This window comes from Melopsittacus undulatus, chromosome 10, assembly GCF_012275295.1.
Source record: "Melopsittacus undulatus isolate bMelUnd1 chromosome 10, bMelUnd1.mat.Z, whole genome shotgun sequence".
NCBI lineage: Eukaryota > Metazoa > Chordata > Aves > Psittaciformes > Psittaculidae > Melopsittacus > Melopsittacus undulatus.
Window position 1 is genome coordinate 17641245 of NC_047536.1, and position 21118 is coordinate 17662362.

Sequence of the window (21118 nt, forward strand, 5' to 3'; positions counted from 1 at the left end):
AGTTCCTCCCACTTCAACACAGGGACACGCAGCATGTCCCAAAACCAGGGACACCCCTTCCTAGCCTTGAGTCTGGGGGTTGGACTCTCTATTGAACGGCTCCTGGTGAAGCCAAGCAGTTTCCAGGCTGTGATTAAGGGATTCCCCCCCCATAGGGAGGGGTGTTGGGGCAGAGGGGCCGCTTGCTGCTGCCTGCATCCCCTGGGGACATTCACCGTGCCCCATAGCTGAGTGTGGAGCTGTGCTCCCAGCCGCTGCGCGCTTGAAGAGCATCGGTGGTTAATGCCTTCAGCATGTATGAAATATCCCATATGCCGGGAAACAAAAGGGGCTCTGTGCTATTAAAGTTCCATTTCCCCACTCCCCTCCTCCCGCCCCTCTCCCCACTGCTCACCCTGCCCTGAGCAGTGCGGCTGCACCAGGAGCAGGCAGCGAGACCCCCAGCTCCCGGCTGGGACCCTGGGCTCCGGGAATGGAGGGGGGAGCACAGGCTTGATCCCCCCCCCCCCCCCCCCAGCTCATCTGGAGCACATGGAGAGCAGCGAGCGGTGCTTCCCCATGGGAGAAAAGGGAAGTGGAAAGAGGTGAGCGTGGCGAGCACGAGCATCCTGGAGTTGCACTGGGATCTGTAGCTGCCCCAGTGGGATGCTGGATGGGAATGGGGACAGAGTGGTGTTGCCCAGCATGAACCCAGCAGAGGGTGGAGGTGGGCTTCCATGGGACCCCTGGCTTGTTTTACCCACAGTGGGGCTCTCTTGGCTGCACAGGACGTGGTGCCTGTGCTAGCATCCAGCCTGCTCTTGATGGGGTGGGATGGGGATTAGGGCGGGGGGAAGCAGTCCTTTTCCCCAGGACCCCCTGGAGCTGCTGGGGGGAGGATGAGCTGCTGTAGGGGACAAGAAGAGGGAGAGCAGTGCCAGGATGGGGGCTTGGTGGCTCAGGGAGGCAGCCCTGTGCCCTGTGGGCACCCAGGCACCCCATCACTATCCCCTCGCCTTTCCCCATGCCCGCACCCCTGGGGTTCGATGGGGTTTGGTTCCCAGGTCCTGCGGGCTCCCGAAGGGGTTAAGGGAGGAGAGGAAGAGCAGAGAAAGAAAGCAGAGGGCTGGGAGAGCGCGGCTCGGTCAGGGGCTGTTTGCACTGGCTTGGATGTGTCCTCGGCGTGTTTATTCCTACTGCACAAGCACTTCTGCCAGAAGGAGAGCCCGGCTGCTGAGCACGCTGCACACACACACACGCTGCTGCCGCTCAGCATACACGGCTCTATCCTAGGGCTTCCCACTCCTCCATCTGCCCATCGCATGGGGGTAATGAGTCCTGGGGACCCCCAGGGTCTGGCTCTGTTCTAGCCAGGCTCTCAGCCTTGAGCGAGACGGATGGGAGCAAACCTCATGTCCCAAGGCCACCAGCCTGCTGTGCTGCTGGGGCCAAGGCCTGGCAATGGGCATGTGCTGGGGTTTGGCTGCTTTCCTGGGCTGGAAAGAAAACACCCCCCTCCCTGGGATGCTCTTTGTTTCCCATGGACCAGCCCAAGCCCTGCCCGTGAGGCTCAGATGGGACAGACCCTGTGCTTGGGTGCACTCAGTCCCTATCTGTGCTGCTGAAATGTCCTTTATCCTGGTGGTCCCCAGCCTGTGTGCATCCGTTTCTTCTCTGGAGTCTCCTCCTCTCTGGGACTAGAGCTGGAGAGAAGGGACTATGCAGGAATGGGGGTGCAGGATCCAGTGGGATCTGGTCCCTCTCCCTCAGCAGCAGTGTTCTGTTTCAGATTTTCCTCCTCCAGCCTTCAGGGATGCATGGATGGGGGGGGGGGTTGGTGTTCAGGGGCCTGCTGGAGCTCAGCAAACCTCATCCAAGCCATCAGCTCTGCCATTGACTGCATCCACACATGGGCAGGTCGTGTGCCGTGATCCCGGGGTCATGCCCCCTTGTTTGTCTGCTTGGAGGGAGCTGAGGGACTCAGTGCTGGCTGTGAAATCGGGATCACACTGTGCTATCCCATGGGATGGCCCGGGAAGCTCCTCAGTAGCCCCTGGACCCTGGGGGACTGAGATGCTCCCATTGTCAATCCTCCCAGCTCAGACGGCCCCAGATGAGCAGGCGTTGCTCAGACTGGCTTGTCCAGCCCTGTGGGGTTTTCTGCTCACTCAGTGTTAATGGGTCGTGCTTTGTGTCTGCTGAGGCTGAGCACCCTGGGCAAGCTGAGAGCTACATGCACTGCAGGGAAAGCCCCATCCCTGCTGCAGGAGGCCGTCCTGCCCTCCCCACCCAGGCAGGTTTTGGCAGAGCCAGCAACAGGCACCCCAGGAGCAGGGAGTGACCCCATTCCCACGGTGCTCTCCCCCAGCAGTGGGATTTTGTTGAATTAGGGAGCGTTCATCATCGGCCCGGGCAGATGTTCAATGGGATTGCTTGGGAAAGGTGGGAAGATGCCAGATCCCTCTGGCATCTGCTGCTGCTGCAGCTCTGCAGGGAGACCTGGGTGTGAGCCCCACTGTGCTGATGGCTGCACGATGGATAACGGAGCAGGGATGTGCGGGAGCAGCCAGTGCCCATCTCACTGAGCCAGCTCACCCCAGCATGGCAGGCATGGGGAGAGCTGTACCACGGTGTGAGCCTTCCTGCCCTGCCTCCTCCGGGATAGCAGCCTCAGCTCTGTGTGTCCCAGGGGCTGGAAGGAGCCCCCAGTTCATCACTCAGCTCTGAGCTGGTTTATAATGGTGAGGATGGGCTTCTCCATCCCAGCGCCCCAGCCCAGGGGCTGGTCTTTAGGGCTGTTTTCTCCCTCAGACCTGTTTTTTGTTTCATTTGGGCTCTGGAGAGGCCAGGCTGCAGTTTTCACCCCTGGCTTCCTGCAGTGGATCTGCAGCCAGGGATCACAACCCTGTTTCCAGGGGTCCCTGGGGATGGTCGCCCACCTCGGTGGCACCTTGGGCTTGGGGTCCCACAGCAGGACCGAAAACTGCACCAAGAAGGGCTCAAGGCAGCTGTGACAGCAGGGCTGGGGCTGTCCTCACCCCGGGAATGCAGCAGCTGAAGCTGAAGTCAGGGTCCAAGATAAGCAAAGGCCAGGACAGGCTGGGACCTGCCCTCCTCAGGAGGATGGGAAGAGGTAATTGCCTTCCGAATCCAGCCAGAAGGGTTGAGCAGGGTCAGTGTCACTTGGGTGGAGTGCACAAGCTGATGTTCAATGGATGTAAATCCCTGTGGACCATCCAGGTTTGCTGGATTTCTCCCCAGCCTGGGGTTATGAAGTGGGCTGAGCAGTGGCCCAGGGCCTGTGTGAGCGATCACGCAGTGGTGCAAAGGGATGCAGAGCAATGCAAAGAGATGCTGAGCAGCTCCTGCAGCCCCATCCTTGTTTCCAGCGTGGGCTGGAAGAGGGAGGGAGGACATGGTCCAGCTGTCCGGATGCCACTGTCCTCCTCTTCCCTCACTCTGCTCACTGCTCAATCACAGCAACTCCTCCAGAGCTCCGCAGCCCCTGTGCTATCCAGGGTGTTTCTCCTTCTGCTTCTCCCAACAGGCATGGGCACAGGATGGGGGCACATCTCGGTGTGGGCAAGGGATGGGGGCACAGCTCCCGCATGCGGGACTGGCAGCCCATGTCCCTGCAGGCAGGCTGGGGACGGCGGGGGTTGCATGGGGACAGGCACTCAGGAATGTTGTTTTTTCCATCCCGGTTTCCGTCAAGGTAGTAAATCAGCCCTGCAAAAGGCTTTTGTTTGCCTCAGCACGCTGCTGGCTGCTGTGCCTGCCAGCCCCTGCCTTGCCTGCTGGAGCCAGGATGCGGCCATCCTTGCCCCCACTCCTAGGGCTTGCTCTGGGGTCAGGGTTCATCCTGGTTCAGTGGGGCTGGGGACCTGTGGTGCCAAGGGAAGCAATCACATCACGTCCCAGCTCCCTTGTGCCCCTTCCGTTGGCACTGGATCCCTGTGGAGGGCCCTCAGCCATCCCACACCCCACAGCCGCATCCCTCCCATTGCCATCCCTTCCATGCTGGAAGCAGTCCCTCTCTCCCATGGAAGACATTGGGGTGACACCAAGCTGAACCCAGCCCTGCAGAACTTTGGGGCTCAGCTGTGGGGCCCGCAGGCTTCACTGTGCCTCCCGCAGCACACAGCTCAGCAGCAGGTCCTGGCCAGGTACCCAGTGAGCATGGGGGGGGGGGGGGGAGATATTGGATTGCAGGAGATGAGAGGGTGCTTTTGGGCACAGGGTGGCCCAGGCATGGCTCTAAATGCCACTGGGTGACAGCTACACAGCAAAGACCTCTCCTGTATCAGCTCAGGAGGCAACTCTCCCTTAAAGACACACGGGGTCTCCAGGTATGTGCAGCTGCCCTTTGGGGATGATGCTGACCCAGGCTCCTTGCCCCACCATGGAGAGGGGCAGGTGCCCATCTCCCCCGAGGGGACGTTCCCCAGCTGGCAGGGGGGAGGTGTGAAGATCCCTGATGGACGGACATTGCTGCCGGGCTATTTTGGAAAGGGACAGAGACGATCTTGTGACCGGAGCTGGGGACTGCAGATCTGGTCAGCAGGGTCCTGCCTGAGTGACAGCGACCCGCTGCCTGACCTGGGGGAAACCCGAGAGCCCCCGCTGGGCACTGACACCTTTCCCACCCCTTCCCACCCCCATCCCGCCTGCTTCCATGGTGATGCAAACCAAGGATGTGGCTCGGGATGACACCGGCTGCAAACCTGACCCCCTATTCTATGGCTGTCCTGGAGCTGCACCCCATTATTCTTGCACTGGTGCCACCTCCTGCGCTGTGGGGTCCCCCATGCGGGTGCTGGGAACAGATGGAGATGGAGACTTCCAGCAGACCCCGTCTCCCCCAGGCTCGGCAGCCTGGATGCCAGCGACGCCTGCCAAAAATACTTGCGTGGGACGTGGAAAGTTAACTTTGGTTTCCCTTCTCTCCATCGCGGGGGGGGCAGCAGGGTGTGAGGAAGGCAGGCAGGGGCTGTGCATCACCCGCCAGGGAGTGGGCAGGGAAAGGAACAGAGAAAAAGCTCTTCCCACTGCCAGATTTCAGCACTTTGTGAACTGAAGGCGATTTTCATCATCATCATCATTATTAATATTAATGTTATTATTATTCCTTCATTTGGCACCATTTTGTAGCTTCTTGTAGGGGCTTGCTGCTGCTGGGGAGGATGAGGTGCTTGGTGGGGGGTAGCTGCTTGCTGGGGCTGTGAGCCTGCACTAATGCCCATCCTTTGCTGTTTAGTTTGGTGCTGAGCTCCTGAAATGGTCCCCAAAACAGCCCTCACACCCCTTTATAGCCTCATTTGTGGGTGGTTATCGCAGCTGGGGTTTGGGGATATGGCAGGAGATGCTGGTGCAATGGTGCACCCAGGGCATGTGTACCCCATCCTACCCGGTCGGTTGCAGAGCAGACAGGATCAGCCCTGCAGCTTCTGCCAGAGATGCCTGTTACTCATAACTATTCCCTTCCTGTGCAGCTTGTGGAGCACAAGAGCCATGTCCTGGGGGGAAGGCAGCACTCATTCCCCTGTTCATTCCCCTGCTCATTCCCCTCCTCAGACTGGCCCCAGGGAGGCAGCAGACGCAGGATTCCATATTCCGGTAGTGTGGGAGGCCCCATCCCTGCAGTGTGTCCTCAGGGAACACCGCTGCTCCCGTCTCACCAAGGAGAGGTTTGCCCAGGGAGTGCCGGGATCCTGGGTGTCCTCCCCTGGGATATTCCCATCTGCAGGAAGTGCTTCCGAAGTGGATAGGGGTGGCTGTGGAAGGTGATTTTGGGGGTGGTACAGGCTTGCCCAGCAAGCTGACAGTGCAGTTCTGATGTAGGATGGATGGGAATCGTGCTTCCTGAGAAACCTTGTCCCTAAGGATGCGGCAAGGAGGTGGGAGTGGGGAAGCAGCAGAGCTGCTCCAAGAGCACCTCTGCTGACCCAGGCTGGGCCGGGGCTATTTACAGCAGTTTTCTCTTTGTCCTCATTTGAGATAAGCCAGCTCCCTCCAGCTTCTACAACCTGCCGTGTTTCTAAGGAAAGATGTGGGTGGCTTCCCGCGACTATCGGGGAATTACATAAAGAGCAGGGCGAGATTACTCTTTCAGAGAGGAACACTGAAATGTTCCCCCCAGGATCTCCCTGCAAATCCGTGCTGAGTAACTGCGGCAGAGGAAGGATTTCTGAAAGAGCAGAAGATTTCCTTTGGGAATTCTCCAAAAAATGCAGCCTTGCGTTTGGAAAGTGCCTGAGTTCAGCAGCAGAGCTGCTTTCAAACTGCCTTTGCTTCCAGCATAACCCTGCTAAAGATGGGAAAGTTTTGTAGCAGGGTGAATTCCTGCCTGAGCTCAACCTGGGGCATGGACCTGGGGCATTTTCTTGTTCATAGAATCATGGAATGGTTTGGGTTGGAAAGGACCTTGAGATCACCCAGTTCCAACCCCTGCCATGGGCAGGGACACCTCACACCAGACCATATAGCCCAAGACTCCATCCAGCCTGGCCTAGAACACTGCCTGGGATGGGGCATTTACCACTTCTTTGGGCAACCCATTCCAGTGCCTCAGCACCATCACAGTAAACAACTTCTTCCCTATATCCAACCTGAACTCCCCCTGTTTAAGTTTAAACCCATTTCCCCTGTCCTGTTGCTGCAGTCCCTGATGAAGAGGACTATAGCAATATTACACCCAGAAACCCTGCAATAACTCAGGGAGGAGTCTGGGTTGAGCAGAAACCTCTTCTCCTCTGGCTGCTGGTTGGGAATCCCAGCATGGTCCATGTGCTCTGCGTGTTTCCCATCACCAGCAATGCCCAGCGGATGCTTCCCTGGATCCCAGCCCTGCAGCGAGCAGAGCTGGTGACACTGTGGAGCACTCACAGCACAGGAATTTCCCCCTTTGTGCTGTAACCCGTATCCTGTCCCCAGAGAGATGACATCCCTGTCTCCCAGCTGGTACCTCAGCTCTCAGCTGTGTCGATGTGTGCCGTCATTCAGCAGGATTTACGCTCAGCACAAGGGAAGTGGGTCTGTCTGAGCTTGTCCCAGCACCGCCTGCGTCACTCCATGGTTAGGGACAGGTTTGTCAGCTGGATGCTGGGAACTGTGCTCCGCAGCAGGATGGAGGTGGGAGCCATCAGGCTAACCCTGAATGCTCCCACCTCGCAAGCAGCAGCCGGCTCCCAGTGCTGGCCACCAGCTGGGGTGTCTGCACAAACTGCACAAGCAAAGGGGCACAGGGGTCCAGCCCTGGGTGCTGTCCCCAGGATGAGGATGGATGGATGAGGATGCTGGGGGGGGGGGGGGGGCATTGCCAAATGAGCTTTTAAGGAGTGTTTGCATCTCAGGGGGTTCTTCCTCATGGATCCCAGGCTGGGGACACTGGGAGCCACCCCACTGGCTGTGTCCAGAAGAAATCAGTGCATGCACAAGCATCCTCAATGCTCCCTCTTCCCATTGCACAGGTCCTTGGACACTGCTCCTCCGCCTGCCTGGAAAAGAGAAATTCCTGCGAAATCCTCCTTCTTACTGTCTCTCCCCTGGGCAGATCCCTGCATCTGGATCTCCAAAAGCTGCCTGCTCCCGTGGCATCGTGCCTGGTCCTCCTGCCTGCAAGAGGAGTAAAGCCCTGAGCACGTGTCCATCTTCCCTCTGGGATGCTGCCCATGGTCTGAAGGATGCTGCAGAGAAGGAGCCACCCCCCTGGCCATGCAGAGCAGGTTTGAAAGTGCCAGTGGAAGGAAGCAACAAGGATGCTGAAGGGGAGGCTCCGGCAGCCCTGCCTGCACAGCCAGCCCGGCCAGGCTGCACATAACCCCTGTGTTTGTGGCACAGCAGAGAGGGACACCCCGGGGGACACCGGCTGCTGGCAGGAGATGGGGAGCAGAGGGGTGCAGAGATGCCATCAGCTCCAGGATGCTCCTGCCTCCGAGCCGGTCGAGGAGCAGGGATGGATGAGACCACAGGGAGGGAAACCCGAGGGGCTCAATGGGGACACAATGGGTCCCATGTTGGATGGCAGCAGCCTGGCCTTGGCGGCTGAACCTTCAGCCCCCCCAAAATGCCCCAGCTCTGCCCCAGAGGTGCCCACTGCAGCAACCAGCCCCACAGCCAACCCCAGCCAGGAGTGGAAAGTGGTGAAGATCCAACGGGTCCTCATCCAGCCCGCCAGCGAGCCGAGGAAAGCGGGTAAGAGAAACCCCCTTTGGCCATGCCCCCCATCCCAAAGATCACTGCATGCTCCCTGCACGGTGCTGGGAACACCCAGCTCTTCCCAAGGCAGGACCTCCGCTGGGTTTGAGGTCCCAGGCTCCCTGCTGAGCCACTGGGACTGTTTTAGCTTGAGATGATCTCTGTGGCCTTAAAAAAAGGGAGGAATCTGTGGCTTTTCTCGGGAGGGGGGTGGGAAGGCAGCGGGAGGGTTCCTGCGGTCTCCAAGAACTCAGCTGAACCCAAAGTGGGGCACGGATGGGGTGGGATTCCCGGCCCTCACCCTGGCCATGGGGCTTGGGAGGACCCTGCTGAAAGAGGGTGATCAGAGCCAGCTCCTGGGGTGCTGCATGGGACAGGGACTCCTCTCCCTGTTCCGCTGGGGTGGGAATGACCAAGCATTCATTGCATGGCTTGGAGCCATCTCTCTTTCAGCCCCTGGGTTAGAAACTAAGCACTTTATTTCGGGCCGGTTGTTGCCTACAATGCTCTCTGCCATCGCAGCCGCTCCTCTCCACCCGTGACTGTCCCTGCAGCCACAGTGACACAAATACAGGCTCATGCTCAGTGTTACTGTGGCGGCTCCCATGCCTGGACCATCCCCCCCGGTGGCAGACGCATCCTCTTACAGACATCAGACCCGTTTTCACACCCTGCTTCCACCCTTCTGTCTATTTTGCTCCTGCCCAGCTGTTATCTCGGCTGCCATGCGGCGCTGGGCTGGTGTGTCACTGTCCCCATGGGATGCTCTATCAGATGCAGCTGCCCTGCTCACAGCCTGCTTTTTCCCAGGCAACCCCCATCACGGGGAGGGATGGGGATGCTCGACACAAACCTGGTGTCCAAAATCCATCCCCTGCCTTTTTGGGGTGTCAGACGCTCTCAAAACCCAGCAGCTCCCTGCATGGGAGAAGGGCTGTGAAGCGCAGCCAAGCCTTTTGGCTCGCTGCTGCCCCAGCAGCTCCCTTTGCCGTACGAGTGTTGTGTTTCAGGGCTCAGCACACAAACCAGATGGACCCAAATAGTCTTCCCATTCCTCCCTGCACGCTGGGATGGCAGGACTGCGGTGGGGAAAGGTCAGGCCTGACTGTGTCCAGGCTCAGCGTTTTCCCACCCCTTGCCTCCATCCAGCGCTTTTGCTGCCAGCCTGGAATTTTAAAGTAACTCCACAGGTTTGTTGGAAAGAGTTTGTCCCATTTCCTCCCCCTCCAAAGTGAGATCACCACCAGCCGCTGCCTGCGGCACCCGTCACACTTTCCAGAGCCTCCGGGCAGGATGTCACTGAGGGTCCTGAGTGCTGGCAGCAGGGATGGGATCTCCCCAGAGCCCTACAGGGTTGCAAAGGGGAGGTTGGGATCAGAGCAGGGATGGCAGCAGAGGAGGAAGGGAAGGGCAGGTCCCCACACAGCATCAGCTCATGGCATCAGCATCGGGGCTGCCACTGCAGCAGGCTGCTTGCAGGAGCACCCATGGGGTGTGCTAGGGATTTGCTTCTCTTCTCCTTACGCGGCTGAGGAACAAGAACCCCTGCTCCATGTCAGAGTGCACCCATCTGCACCCAGAATCATGCAGGGGTGGCCCTGAGAGCTGGGAGCCAAGCAGGTGCCCCCGAGCATTGCAGACGCACCCAGGCGGGTGCCATGTGCCCCTTTGGTCCCCATCCAGCAGCCCAAGGCCAGGCTGGCTGCTCCCAGATATCCGGCACAGCGGCCCGGGCTGGTTGGCACCTCTGGGGCAGGCTGGGGAGTGCAGGAGCCCCGGGTAGAGGCAGGGACGGGAAGATGCAGGAGGCAGGACTGGTTTCTCTGTCTGGTGTGCAAATACACGGCAGGGTTTGCTCCCGGGGCTGCCAGGCCTGCGCCAGTCTCCCTCAAAAACCAGAAAAGCACAAAAAAGCAAAGAGAGGCAGGAAGAAAGGAAATTAGGCAAAAAAGTGAAGCCAAGAGCTCATCCTGTGGTGTGGACAGGCCGGGAAGAGGGTGAGGCCGGTCCCATCCACAGCAGCACCCAAGAGCTCTGCAGGGCGGTGAAGCAGAGCATGATGCTCGCTCCACACCCGGGGCTCTGATCCCCTTGTCACAGGGAGCAGAGCACCCCCTGGTAGAGGGTTCTTGGTCCCAGGGTGTCCCCAGGGTAGTGACACCAGTGCTGGGGTTTTGCCCTGCCCCAAATGCCCCAAACCCTTTATGTACTGGGGAAACTGTCAGCAAGGGGAGGCCCTGCTGCCCTGTCAGTGCCTGAAACGTGGGGTGCTGCAGGTCCCCAGCAATCCCAGGAGGAGGGAATGGGATGAGGACTGGGAAAGGGGAATGCACAGGGTTTGGAAAGGGGAATGCCTCAGGATGGGATGAGGGGAATGCACAAGGCTGGGAAAGGGGGTTTCCCCTGATGGGATAAGAGGGGTGCCCCAGCATGGGATGAAGGGAATGTACAGGGCTGGGAAACGGGGTGCCCCAGGATGGGGTAAGGAGGGTGTCCCTGATGGAGTCAGGGGCTGCCCGGGCTGGGCAAGGGGATGCTCCGCCTGCTCTCCCCCGGCAGCCGGCTCAGGGCAGACCCACCCTGGACGGAGCGGGGCGGCGGGGGGCACCCGTTCGGTCCGGTGGGGCGGGCAGGGGCAGGACCAGCGGCACCCGCCCCCCCCCGGCCCCTGCCCCCGCCCGCCGCCCCCCCGGCCCGCTCCGAGGGCGGAGCTGCCGCAACTTTCCTGCCCGCCGCCTCCTCCCCGGTGCAGTCGGGCTGCGAGGGGCGGCGGCGGCACCGGCACCGCGGGTAGGGCCGGGGCTGGGGGGGGGACGGGGGCAGGTACCGAGGGGGGCGAGGGGCGCCCGTAAGGAATCGGGGGGCAGGTGGGAGCGGAGGGGGTGCTGGGATATGGGGATGTCCGGGGGTGCGGGCTGCTGGCAGTGCATGGGGGTGCACTGGGGGGGGTGCATGGAGGGGGCATGAGGGTCCCGCAGTGCACGTCCAGACCCCCCCTTGGGTGCTGATGGTGGGCGAAAGGCAGGCGAGCGGAGAGGAGGGCAGAGCGTGATTCCTGTCTATAGATGAGCCTGGCGGGGGTCGGGTCCCTCTGCCCACACCCGGGGATCCGGCGGGGGGGGCACAGCGGGGGGATGTGAAGGGACGTAGGGGTCTCCCCCGGGGCTCAGCAGGGTCGCAGCTCCCAGCTCTGCAGAGCGTCCTCCCATTGCACAGTCCCCTGCTCCCCGTGACGGGGGATGTGATCTCCCTTGGCTGTGCCACCCTGTGCTGGAGACGCGAGGTCTGTGCCTCCGGCTTGGCACAGCCAGCGGGATGGATCCCTTACGGGTTGTGCAAGGGACAGGCGAAGGCCCCGTTTCATCCCGCTCCCTCCCTGCTCCGTCCGGCCGATCCAGGTGACCTCTCGCCAGGCCGCTGCCATGGGGCTGTCACCCTGCAGCCTGGGATGTGTCACAGCGAGTCCGAGCACTGACGGGGTAGAACTCACTTGCCAGGAGGGATGGGGTCCTGTGGTACCCAGCCATGGGATGTGCTGGCTGTGCTGCCCTCAGGATGGATGGACGTCAGGGCAGCCCGGAGGAGATCTGCCCAGCTCCAGCCTACTTCTGCAAAGCTCAAAGCTTAATTTAGGCTGGCTGGGGGAAGGTGCTGCCTCTGCTTCTGCAATAGCAGCAGCCTCTTCTTCCCCAGCACAGATACAGCAGGGCTGGGGCTGCTCCTTGGGCTTGGCATGCCCCGGGGGGCAATGGGGCTGGGGCAGAGGCAGCCTTTACTCCCCAGTCCCTGGACGGGAGGAAGAGATGGGAGCTGCAGGACTACTTTTAGCAGGATTTGGGTGCTGAGCAAAGCAGGGGCACGGCTGTGAGCCGGAAGGAGCGTGGGGAGGCAAAGAGCTCCAAATCCAGCAAAGCCCCCGCGAGCAGAGTGCAGGGAAAACTTGCAACCGCATCGGATTTTCTCGCTGTGCCAGATTTTGTCACTGGCAAAGGCACCCATGGAGAGAGGCCCCAGCACCGTGCATCCTGCCAGGCAGGAGGGGTTGCTCCCACCACAGCACCCACTGCTTCAGATGGAGACTTGCAGGGCCAGCACGGATAGAAACTTCATGAAGGTTTTATATCTGGAGTACGGGAGGGCTGGAAGCTGAGAATGAGGCAGAAAATGGTCATGGTTTTATCCATATGTTTGAATCAGATCTGTTCCTAGCTGGCTCAGCTGCCTGCCTGTGCTACCCTCCTTGTTTGCCTAGCAGCAGATTATTTGGGATAACTCTGGGAGCTGGAGGGAAGTGCAGATCTCAATGTGTGTGAATTAGTGCGCTTTGCAAAAGCCCTGCACAGATGTAGCTGGGGCAAAAGGCCAGTTGGCTTCTCTGCCAAAAAACCTGCTTCCATTTCCTCGGTGTCCAAAGCCCTCAATGTTTGGGTGAAAACACTGGAGTCCCCTTCTCCAGCACTGCTGACTGCAGACGTGTTCATAGCAGGGGATGACACGGAGGCCTGTGTCCCTCTGGAGATGGGGTTTGTCTCTGTTTAATTCTTGGGTTTGCCAGTGGGATTTTGCCAGCAAAAGGCACCGTTTGGGATCACCCACAGCAGCCCAGGAAATGCTGGAAAAGCAAGAGAAGCACCTGCTGGTTATGGAAGATGGCTGCTGCACTGTGTGAAGGTGGATCTTGGGGTTCTGGTCCATGCTCTGCAGGGCAATGGGCAGCCCTGGGGCTGGCGGATTGTCCAATGGGACATTCTGAGCATCACCCTGTGAGCTGGCCAAGGTGGGCTGCAGTGTTGGGATGGATATAGCCATGAGCATCCAAACCAGGAGCAGGGTAGGGATAGAGCCCAACCTGAAGGTTCTGGAGTCCAGAATTTCACAGCCTGTTGCATCCCACCGGCCCCACCAGGACTCTGGTAGCTCTTGGCTTCTCCATACAAGGACTCAGCACCATGGCCTGTGCTCACAGCCACCCACTGCAAGGTGACAGCTTCCAAATCACTGCTTTTCTTCTTGTGACATCCCAGCCACATCAAGACCAGCAATGTACACTGAATCTGCCAGCTCAGAGAGCCCTGGGGCTCCCTTTCCCTGCAGCTTGGAGCCAAATCCTCATCCCATTCCAGCTCTTGGAGTCCATGGCAGGACTGGCCACAGGCAGGGCCTAATACATTGTTCACCATCCTTTGGGGTCAGATGGTGTCTCCACCCGCTTTGCAGTGTCGCTGTACAGGGAAACCCATCCTTTGCATGGAAAGCTGAGCTGGAAGGGATTTTTTCCCCCTCATCTGGCCAGGAGGGGAGAGCAACAGAAATGCTTTTCATCACCTTCGTCATCCTCACTCTGGAGGGGAAAGCACAGAACGTGCTGTGGGAAGGATGACTGACAGCTCGGTAAGAAGCTGTTAAGCACTGTGCTTGGGGAATGTTGCTGGAAGTCACCTTTGGAGCAACAGGAAACCTACGGAGCAAGTGCCTGTATAAATACATAGATAGGGATCTAAAGGCCCCTCTGGCTGGAGGTGAAGTGCTCAGAGGCTGCTGGCTCAGCTCACATGTGCTGGGAGCCCAGGGGCCTTGTGGGAACCATGGAGCATCTCCTTCCCTGGAATCCCTGGACCACAGAGGACTCCCAGTGCAGGGATGCAGCAGTGGAGAGGGCTGGTGGGACTGGATTCGTTGTTCTTGGAAGAAGCTGGGACATTTGGAGAGGGGAGATGTTTCCTTCCCGAAGGGTGGTGTGGTGGTGAGCCAGTGTGAGGCGTGGGAAGGAAGGAAGGAAGAGTGGAAGAGCGCAAGAAGAGCCAGTCACCCTTTGGATTTTGGACTGGACTTGCGTTAATGGGCGGAAGCCAGTTTCCAGTGCCTTGTGAGCCTCTTGGCTGAGCAGAGCTCTGCTTTCACCTCCTCCCTGTGCTCCTCAGGCTGCCTTCAGCCCCGCAACCCTCCTTCTCCTCCTCCTCAGCATCTCCATGTTCTGAGTGTGTTCAGCTCCTTCCTGCCTGGGACTGGGGGAAGCACCCATCCAGAGTCTGTCTGGGAGTCCCTCTTTGGCTTGGGATGCTGGGGAAGGATGAAGGGATGTTCCCTGTGGCCAGGAGGGGTGTTGCCAGGGAGGGCGTCCTCAGGCTAGGGTGGGAGATGGCAAAAGGCTTTCACACCAGGTTGAATAACGTCATCCCATGGCTCAGGCTGGAGCAAGAGGGCAGGGAGGCGGTCCCTGTCCTTTGCCTGTGGATGGTATGTCCCCCTGGTCCATAGAGGAAGGGCCCCATGTGCAGTGGTACCTGCAGAGCTGGTTGCAGGGCTGCAGGGTCTGTCTGTCTGCCTGTGCAGCTGAGCAGGCAGGGCGGTGTGCAGGGTGTGCTCTGTAACTTCCTGGCCTGCCGGAGGAGTCGGTGCTCTCCATCCGTGCGATAAAAGTTGGGTGTGAAAAGCAATTCTTATCCCCATTTAGTATCCTGAGGGATTCAGTTCCAGCAGGCTGAGGTGGAGCATCCCAGGAATGGTGGGTACCAGGAGGGCAGGGCCAGAGGAGCTGCTGGAATTGCATAGAGGATAGGGGACTGTGAGATGATGCTGGGAATGGATGCCAGGCAGGGAATTTCAGGTGGGGGGCTCCCACTCTGCAGCACACCCTGGTCCAGAGGGATGGGGGAACAGGGATGGGGGTACCTGGGAGCAAATTCTGTGGGACAAATCCTGGCGCCGGTCCCGGCTATACAGGACTGTATCCGGCGGCCTGTCCAGGCAGGAACGGGCTGGCCAAGAGCTGAATCATCCCTCCAGCATGGAGGAGATCCCCCAGGGCCCCTCGGTTGCTGTTAAAAGGCAGTAGCGAGAGCGAGAGGCTGCGAAATGGCTCCGCTGAGATCTCGCCTTCTTCGGCGGCCCAGGACTCCGAGGGAGTGGGATGCTGGGCTCGGGCACGCAGGCTGCAGACAGCTGGAGCCTGTGGCTGGGTTCTCAACGGCTCCTTGGCCCTGCTCCTGCTCCGCTTCGGAGATAAAGGCGGTGAGGGCGACCCAGAGGAAACCACGGCCCCGCTCTGTGCCGCTGCCAAAGCAAACAGGAGCGGGGCCTTAAACAATGCCGGGCGCTAAAGGGGATGGGGACGCTGCTGCTGCTGCGGGACGGCTCCGCGGCCCCATTGCCTCTCCTTGCCTCTCCAGGGGAGGGTTTCCATTGGCATCTCTGCCTCTCCTCCTCCATGCCCAGCCAAACCTCTCCTATTCGGCAGCCTGAATGCTTCACCCACCCTCATCCTCCTCCTCTCCAGTGAGGCAGGGCCATCCTGCACGCCTTAGCGATGCTAGGGTCAGGGCAGGGACTTGCAAGGTGCAGAAGGAGGTGGGAGGGAGGAAGGGTGAGGAAGAGGAGATGCCCAGCTTCCACAGCCCTCCTGCTTTACCGTGGGCTAGCTGGAAGGATTTGGCTTAGTCATCCATCCCTTCCCTCGCTGGTAGGCTGAGCCACTGCTGAAAATATCCTGGAAGGCTCCCAAGCGGCACAGAAGGCAAGAAAATGAGAAACACATGAAGGAAGGGAATAAAGGAAGAGTTAGGAAGGGAAGGGGCCCTCACCACCCACCTCCCTGCCAGGGCTGGAGGAGGGACACCCCATCACAGCCATTCCAGCAGCGCCTTTGAGGATGGGGCTGCACCCTTGGTGGGCACTGGGGTGATGCTGATGCTCCCAAGCAGTGGGCTTGGCAGGGCGGGGAATGCCGCCCTTCCCACGGGCGAGATCGAAGGAAATTGCTCACCCTGAGAAAATGTGTTCCCGGCAGCTCCACATCCTTTTGGCCTTTGGGAAGGGCTGGTGCCATGACCTTTTGGCCAGCACACGAGAAGCACAGCGGTACCCCGGCTGCTCACTGCGCGGCTTTCACCGGGCTTGTAACACTGCTTGGGCTCTCAAGCCATGAGGTTGGCTCCTTGAGTGTGTCCGGTGGGTCAGGATCTGCACAGCCTCTGTCGGCTGCTGCCATCTCGTGTTGTTCCTTAAATCCGTCCCCAAATGGGGCTGGCCACCGGCCTTGCCATGAGGTGATGGTGGGATGTCATCTTCCCGTTGGTGCTGGGTTTGCTTTCCTGCCCGCTCCGGGCTGAGAGTGCCGGGATTAGGGGCGAGAGGCTGGTAGGGGGGACACGCACTGGCCTCTTCCCTGCCTGTTGCCTCTTCGAGCCGGGGACCAAAGCTGTGAGCTGCAACATGAGACATGCTGGAGCCCTGGGAGAAATTCCTTTCCCGTGGGGTCACTGCGGTGGGTGCACAGAGCCCAGCTGAAATGCGGGGTGGGAAGGGAGGAAAGGTCCTGAGTGCCCCTGAGCTTTGCTGTCTGTTCACCCAGTGTGCAGAGCTGCAGCTCCGCATCTCAGTGAGGTCTGCAGAGGATTCCCATCACCCCTGGATTGTGATATTCCTGTGTACCCCAGGCCCTGAGCATCCCCCTGTTGTCAGGGAGGGGGTTGGGATGCTGGTGGATACCTGGAGGAAGGGCTGCGGGTCCTGGCTGGGGAGGGCTGAGACCCGCATTCCCTCTTAGTCCCCCTAACCCTTTATCCTCTCTGCCCAGGTCTGTCCCGCAGCGCCAGCCTCTCCGAGAAGGAGCTGAGGGAGGCGAAGGCTCGGAGCCGGCGGATCGCGGCGCAGCTCACCACGGCGCCCGGCCCCAGCTCCAAGGGCGTCCTGCTATTCAACCGCCGCAAACAGCGCGTCGACGGGCTCTCTGGGGCCGGGCATGCAGTGGGGCAGCCGCTGAGCCCCGCGCCCCGGCCGGCAGCCATGGAGGAGAGCGAGGGGCAGGGGGTGAAGCTGGAGCCGGGCACCCCATCAGGAGGGCTGCAGGCAAATGCGTCCCCATGCAGGGATCCGCCGGCTGAAGCTCAGCAGGTCCCGCTTAGCATCTATCTGAAGGAGAACATGGCATCGGCTGCCAGCAACGGCGTGCAGGAGCGGGCAGCCAGCGGGATGGAGAGCGGGGCAGGGGCGCTCCGGGATGCGGCAGCCCCTGCCGGGCCGAGCACGGCGGCTCTTGGCCTGCCGCGGAGCCCCGAGGAGGGGAAGGATGGCGAGGTGCCCGGCGAGGTGCCCAGCGCACCTGCAGGGACAGCCACAGGGACAGCATCCCCTGCCGGCCAGCAGCACAACGGGGCTCAGGGCCGGCAGTACTATGAGGTCCATCTCACCCTGGCCAAGCCCAATCCGGTGAAGAACCGAACAGCCAGACCCTTCGGCACCCAGGCATCCCCCACCAGCAGCCAGCCCACAGAGGGACCCCCCGCCACCGAGGTGCCCCCACCACCCACCTATGCAGAGACCCTGAGCAGCCCCCCGCCACTCACCCGTGTCCGCTCACCCCCTGCCTATTCAGCCCTGTATCCCCCGCAGGAGCAGAAGATGCTGTCAGGTCCCCCCATGGGCTGTGGGGGGAGCGGGCCGAACCCCCTGCCTAAAACAGGGATCCTGGAGCAGTCAGCTGCCCGGAGAACCGGCAAGAAGCCCATGTTCACCTTTGTTGAGAAGCCGAAGCTGGGTCCCAACCCCTTTCTGCTGGACCTGGTTCAAAGCGCGGACAGCAGGAAGAAGCAGAAGGAGCAGGGGGAGCCCGGTGCTGAGGATGAGCCCTTTGCCCTCGGGGCTGAAGCCGCAAACTTTGTCCCCAACAGCACGGCCAGGGGCGGGCAGCACCTCCTGCCTGCGGATGATGCTCCAGCGTGGTCCTCCTGCCTCAAGTCTCCCACCATCAAGCCCAAGCCGAAGCCGCAGCCCACCCACAACCTCACTGAAGCGAGAGGGAAGGGAGCCGAGCTCTTTGCCCGCCGGCAGTCCAGGATGGAGAAATTCATCGTCAATGCTCCCCCGCAGCCCGAGCTGCTGCGGTCCCCATCACCCACCATGTCCCTGCCTCCCTCCTGGAAGTACGATGCCAGCGCTTGCCTGTCACCCATGATCTCCAGACACCCCCCCAAGAGTCCCTCCAGATCCTTCAAAACCCCCCCAACATCTCTGTACAGTGGCAACCTGATGGAGAATGAGGTGTCCCAGAAGGAGCTGGAGATCTCCAAACACCAGCCCTACCAGCTCCAGCCTTCACTCTTCATCCTCTCCCCATCCAAGTCACCAACAAGGTCCATGCCCCAGGAGATGCCTCCACCCAGACCCTCTCTTCCCGATGCCTATCCCTACTCACAGCAAACCTCCTGCCCGACCTCTCCATTGCCTCCTTCCCCTGTTTGGCATCCCTCTGCCGTGCCCAGTGCTGGCCAAACCACCTCCAGCCCCTTCCCTGGCCCCGGAGCCCCGGCCGAGGTGCTGCTGGCCTCCCCATGCCGCCTGCTGCCGCCCCGGGCAAAGGCAGGATTCCAGGCACCCCGGCCCTCCTACTCCACCAGGAATGCCGGCATCGAGGCACAGGTGTGGAAACCTTCTTTGTACTACAAGTAACGGTGGCTGAGAGGAAAATACAGGAATTTTGGGTTTCTCTCCTCTGGCCAAGTCCTCCATAACAGCACACGGGGGTGCCAAAAGCTGAACCAACCGCTAAAAGGGGGGGGAAAAAAGACATAGAAGTAGCTGGGAGGCTGCAGTGCTGGGACAGTGGTGAAACAGGCACGGCCGAGCTCCCGGTGTAATGGGAGCAGAGGGGTCCTGGGAAGGTGGCAGAGGTCGGGGTGTAAAGCCCTCAGGATTCCAAAGAGCCATCCGGAGCCTGCCCATCCCATGGGGCCACCGGCACTTTCTCTCTTCTCTTGCCTGGAAGCTGTTTGAAGCATCGCATCTCTGGCTGTCTCCATCCTTCCCTCGCCTCCTGCCTTTGCAGCTCTCGCAGCCTGGCCCTGCCCGCTCACCCGCAGCCTCTCTCCTGCCGGCTCCTATCGCCTCCTACCAAAGCAAACCCGGAGGGGACACACCGCCTTTCCGCCTCACTGTGCCTGCTCCTGTCTCTGTTGCTGCCCTTTCGGGATCTCTCCTCGTTTGCTTCCACGCTGCGGAGGAAGAGCCACATCCCCGGGGGAACAGCGGAGCTCCATGGTGCTGGGACCGGGATGCTGCGGGGTCCCTGTGCAGCCGGGAGCCAGGGATGTGCCGGGCAGAGGCAGGGTGCTGGGTGATGCGCAGCCCCTGGTCCAGCCGTGCCTCTGCCCATCCCTCTCTCCCATTGCGCTCCCGGCGGTACTGATCTGCCTTTAGACTGTGCTTTCATTTCTCCTGTGTTTTCCTTTGTTTCCCTCTCTTTCTGAATACACTCTGCGCTGTCAGACCTGCCTCTTCTTTTTCCTGCCGGCTGGGGAGCAGCTCCTGGGTGATGGACCTGGAGGAGGCTTTAGGATGCTGCAGGTAGCGAGAGGTCCTGAGTCATACTTTGCTCAAGGATCATTGATTGCAGGCTCAGCCTGCTCCTGGGATGATGAGGGGTAAAGAGGCATCTTTGGGGAGCCCTCGCAGGGAGTGCAATGCATGAAGCTTGCCCTGCACCAATCCTGCCCTTGTCTCTCTTTCCCCTTCATTAACCCGCTCTCTGTCCCTCCAGGAAAGGCGAACATCCCTCCCCGCATCACCCACATGGACCCCGCGGCTGGCGCGGCGCACGGGCAGCCTGGACGGCTGGGCCAGCCCTGCCTCGGTGCCCGAGCAGGACGAGGGACCCCCCATGTCCCCTCCGTGGAGCGAGCGGTCGCTGTCGCCGCTGCGGCCGGACACCGACCCGCGGGCCAGCCGGCAGATGCAGGCGCGGCTCGCCAGGAACATCATCAACGCCGCCCGCAGGAAGAGCTCCTCTCCCAAAGCCGTGGGGCCGGAGGGCTCCCGGCCCTTCACCCCCATCCCCGCCGGCCCCCCCAGCCTGCCCCAGTCCCCGCGGCCGGCACGGATGGAGGGGTTTGGAGCCCCGGCTCTGCAGGCTGCCGGCAGCGTGATGGGGAGCCCCTCAACCACCCGCAAAAGCCCCCTGCGGTCACCGCGGGCTGAGAGCCCCCAGTTCTGTGTGTCCCCCGGGATGCCCCGAGCCGCATGGGCAGAGGGTCGCCGGCTCCTGCTGCCCCCCAGCACGGCCCCGTCCCCCAGCCCCAAGAGCCCGCTGCCATCCCCCGTGGTGGGCGCACGGGCCGTGGCCAAGCGCTGCACATCCCGGTCCCCGACGGACTCGGACGTCTCCCTTGACTCCGAAGACTCGGGGACCAAGAGCCCCGGCATCCACAGCTTCAACCTCTGCCCGCGGGGCTGGACCGGCAGCATAAGGATGAAGGCGGCGGGGCTGCCCTCGGGGGCCCCCTGCACCTCCTAAACCAGCCAGCCCAGGCCAGGCCACCCTCTCCCCAGCCCCACCAGCACCGGGACTGGCCCCACCGGGCACACATCAACCCTCGGGGCTCAGGTCCCCGAATCCCGGTGCCGTCTCTCCCCTGTGGGGCTGCCCAAGCCCCTCGTCGTGCCAGCGGGGTCGGGTGTCTCCTGCCTACCGTCAGCCCATGGCCACGCTCTATTTTTACACCTTAACCTTTCGGGGCAGGACTGCGTGGTCAGCAGCAGAGCGGGAGCAGGGGGAGCACAGCCCTGTCCCTCTGCAGCCCATGACCCATAGCCAGGATGGGGTAGGTTCTTTGGGCCACTGTCCCCATGCAAAGGTGTCACCAGAGTGTCACAACGGCTTTGCTTTCCCGGGGAAGCTGTGCCCCCTCTCCCGGCTTCTCCCAGCCTCCAGATCTGGCTGGTTTCCATTGAAACCAGATTTGGGGAAGGAAAAGTTATGTTTTTTATTCCACTCCCCCCCCCCCCCCCCCCAGTTCTTTATTTCTTTTGGTTTTATTTTTAACCCTTCCTCAAAGAAATTCCCCCAAATCCTTCCCTAGTGACCAAAAAGAGAGCCAAAGATATTTATTGCCACGTCAAGGTGCCCTGACACCCTGCCCAGGCAAAGAGGCTCAGCCCCATCCTATACCCA

The 21118-nt window shown here is 60.8% G+C and overlaps 1 protein-coding gene across 1 annotated transcript; it reads left to right on the top strand.

The window, feature by feature from the left end:
* Positions 1-530: 530 nt before the first annotated feature.
* On the top strand, positions 531-20933 carry SYNPO (synaptopodin). Its single transcript, XM_034066798.1, has 4 exons — positions 531-584; positions 7449-8172; positions 16751-18591; positions 19709-20933. Exons 2-4 carry the CDS (start codon positions 7737-7739, stop codon positions 20459-20461), a joined length of 3030 nt encoding a protein of 1009 aa, XP_033922689.1. The 5' UTR covers positions 531-584; positions 7449-7736; the 3' UTR covers positions 20462-20933.
* Positions 20934-21118: the final 185 nt, after the last annotated feature.

Bases quoted from the DNA above. Each gene is read 5' to 3' on its own strand.
- SYNPO (XM_034066798.1), top strand. From the start codon at position 7,737: ATGCTGAAGGGGAGGCTCCGGCAGCCCTGCCTGCACAGCCAGCCCGGC. The intron at 8,173-16,750 runs GTAAGAGAAACC...CTCTCTGCCCAG, and splicing joins CAGCGAGCCGAGGAAAGCGG to GTCTGTCCCGCAGCGCCAGC. The intron at 18,592-19,708 runs GTGTGGAAACCT...CTGTCCCTCCAG, and splicing joins ATGCCGGCATCGAGGCACAG to GAAAGGCGAACATCCCTCCC.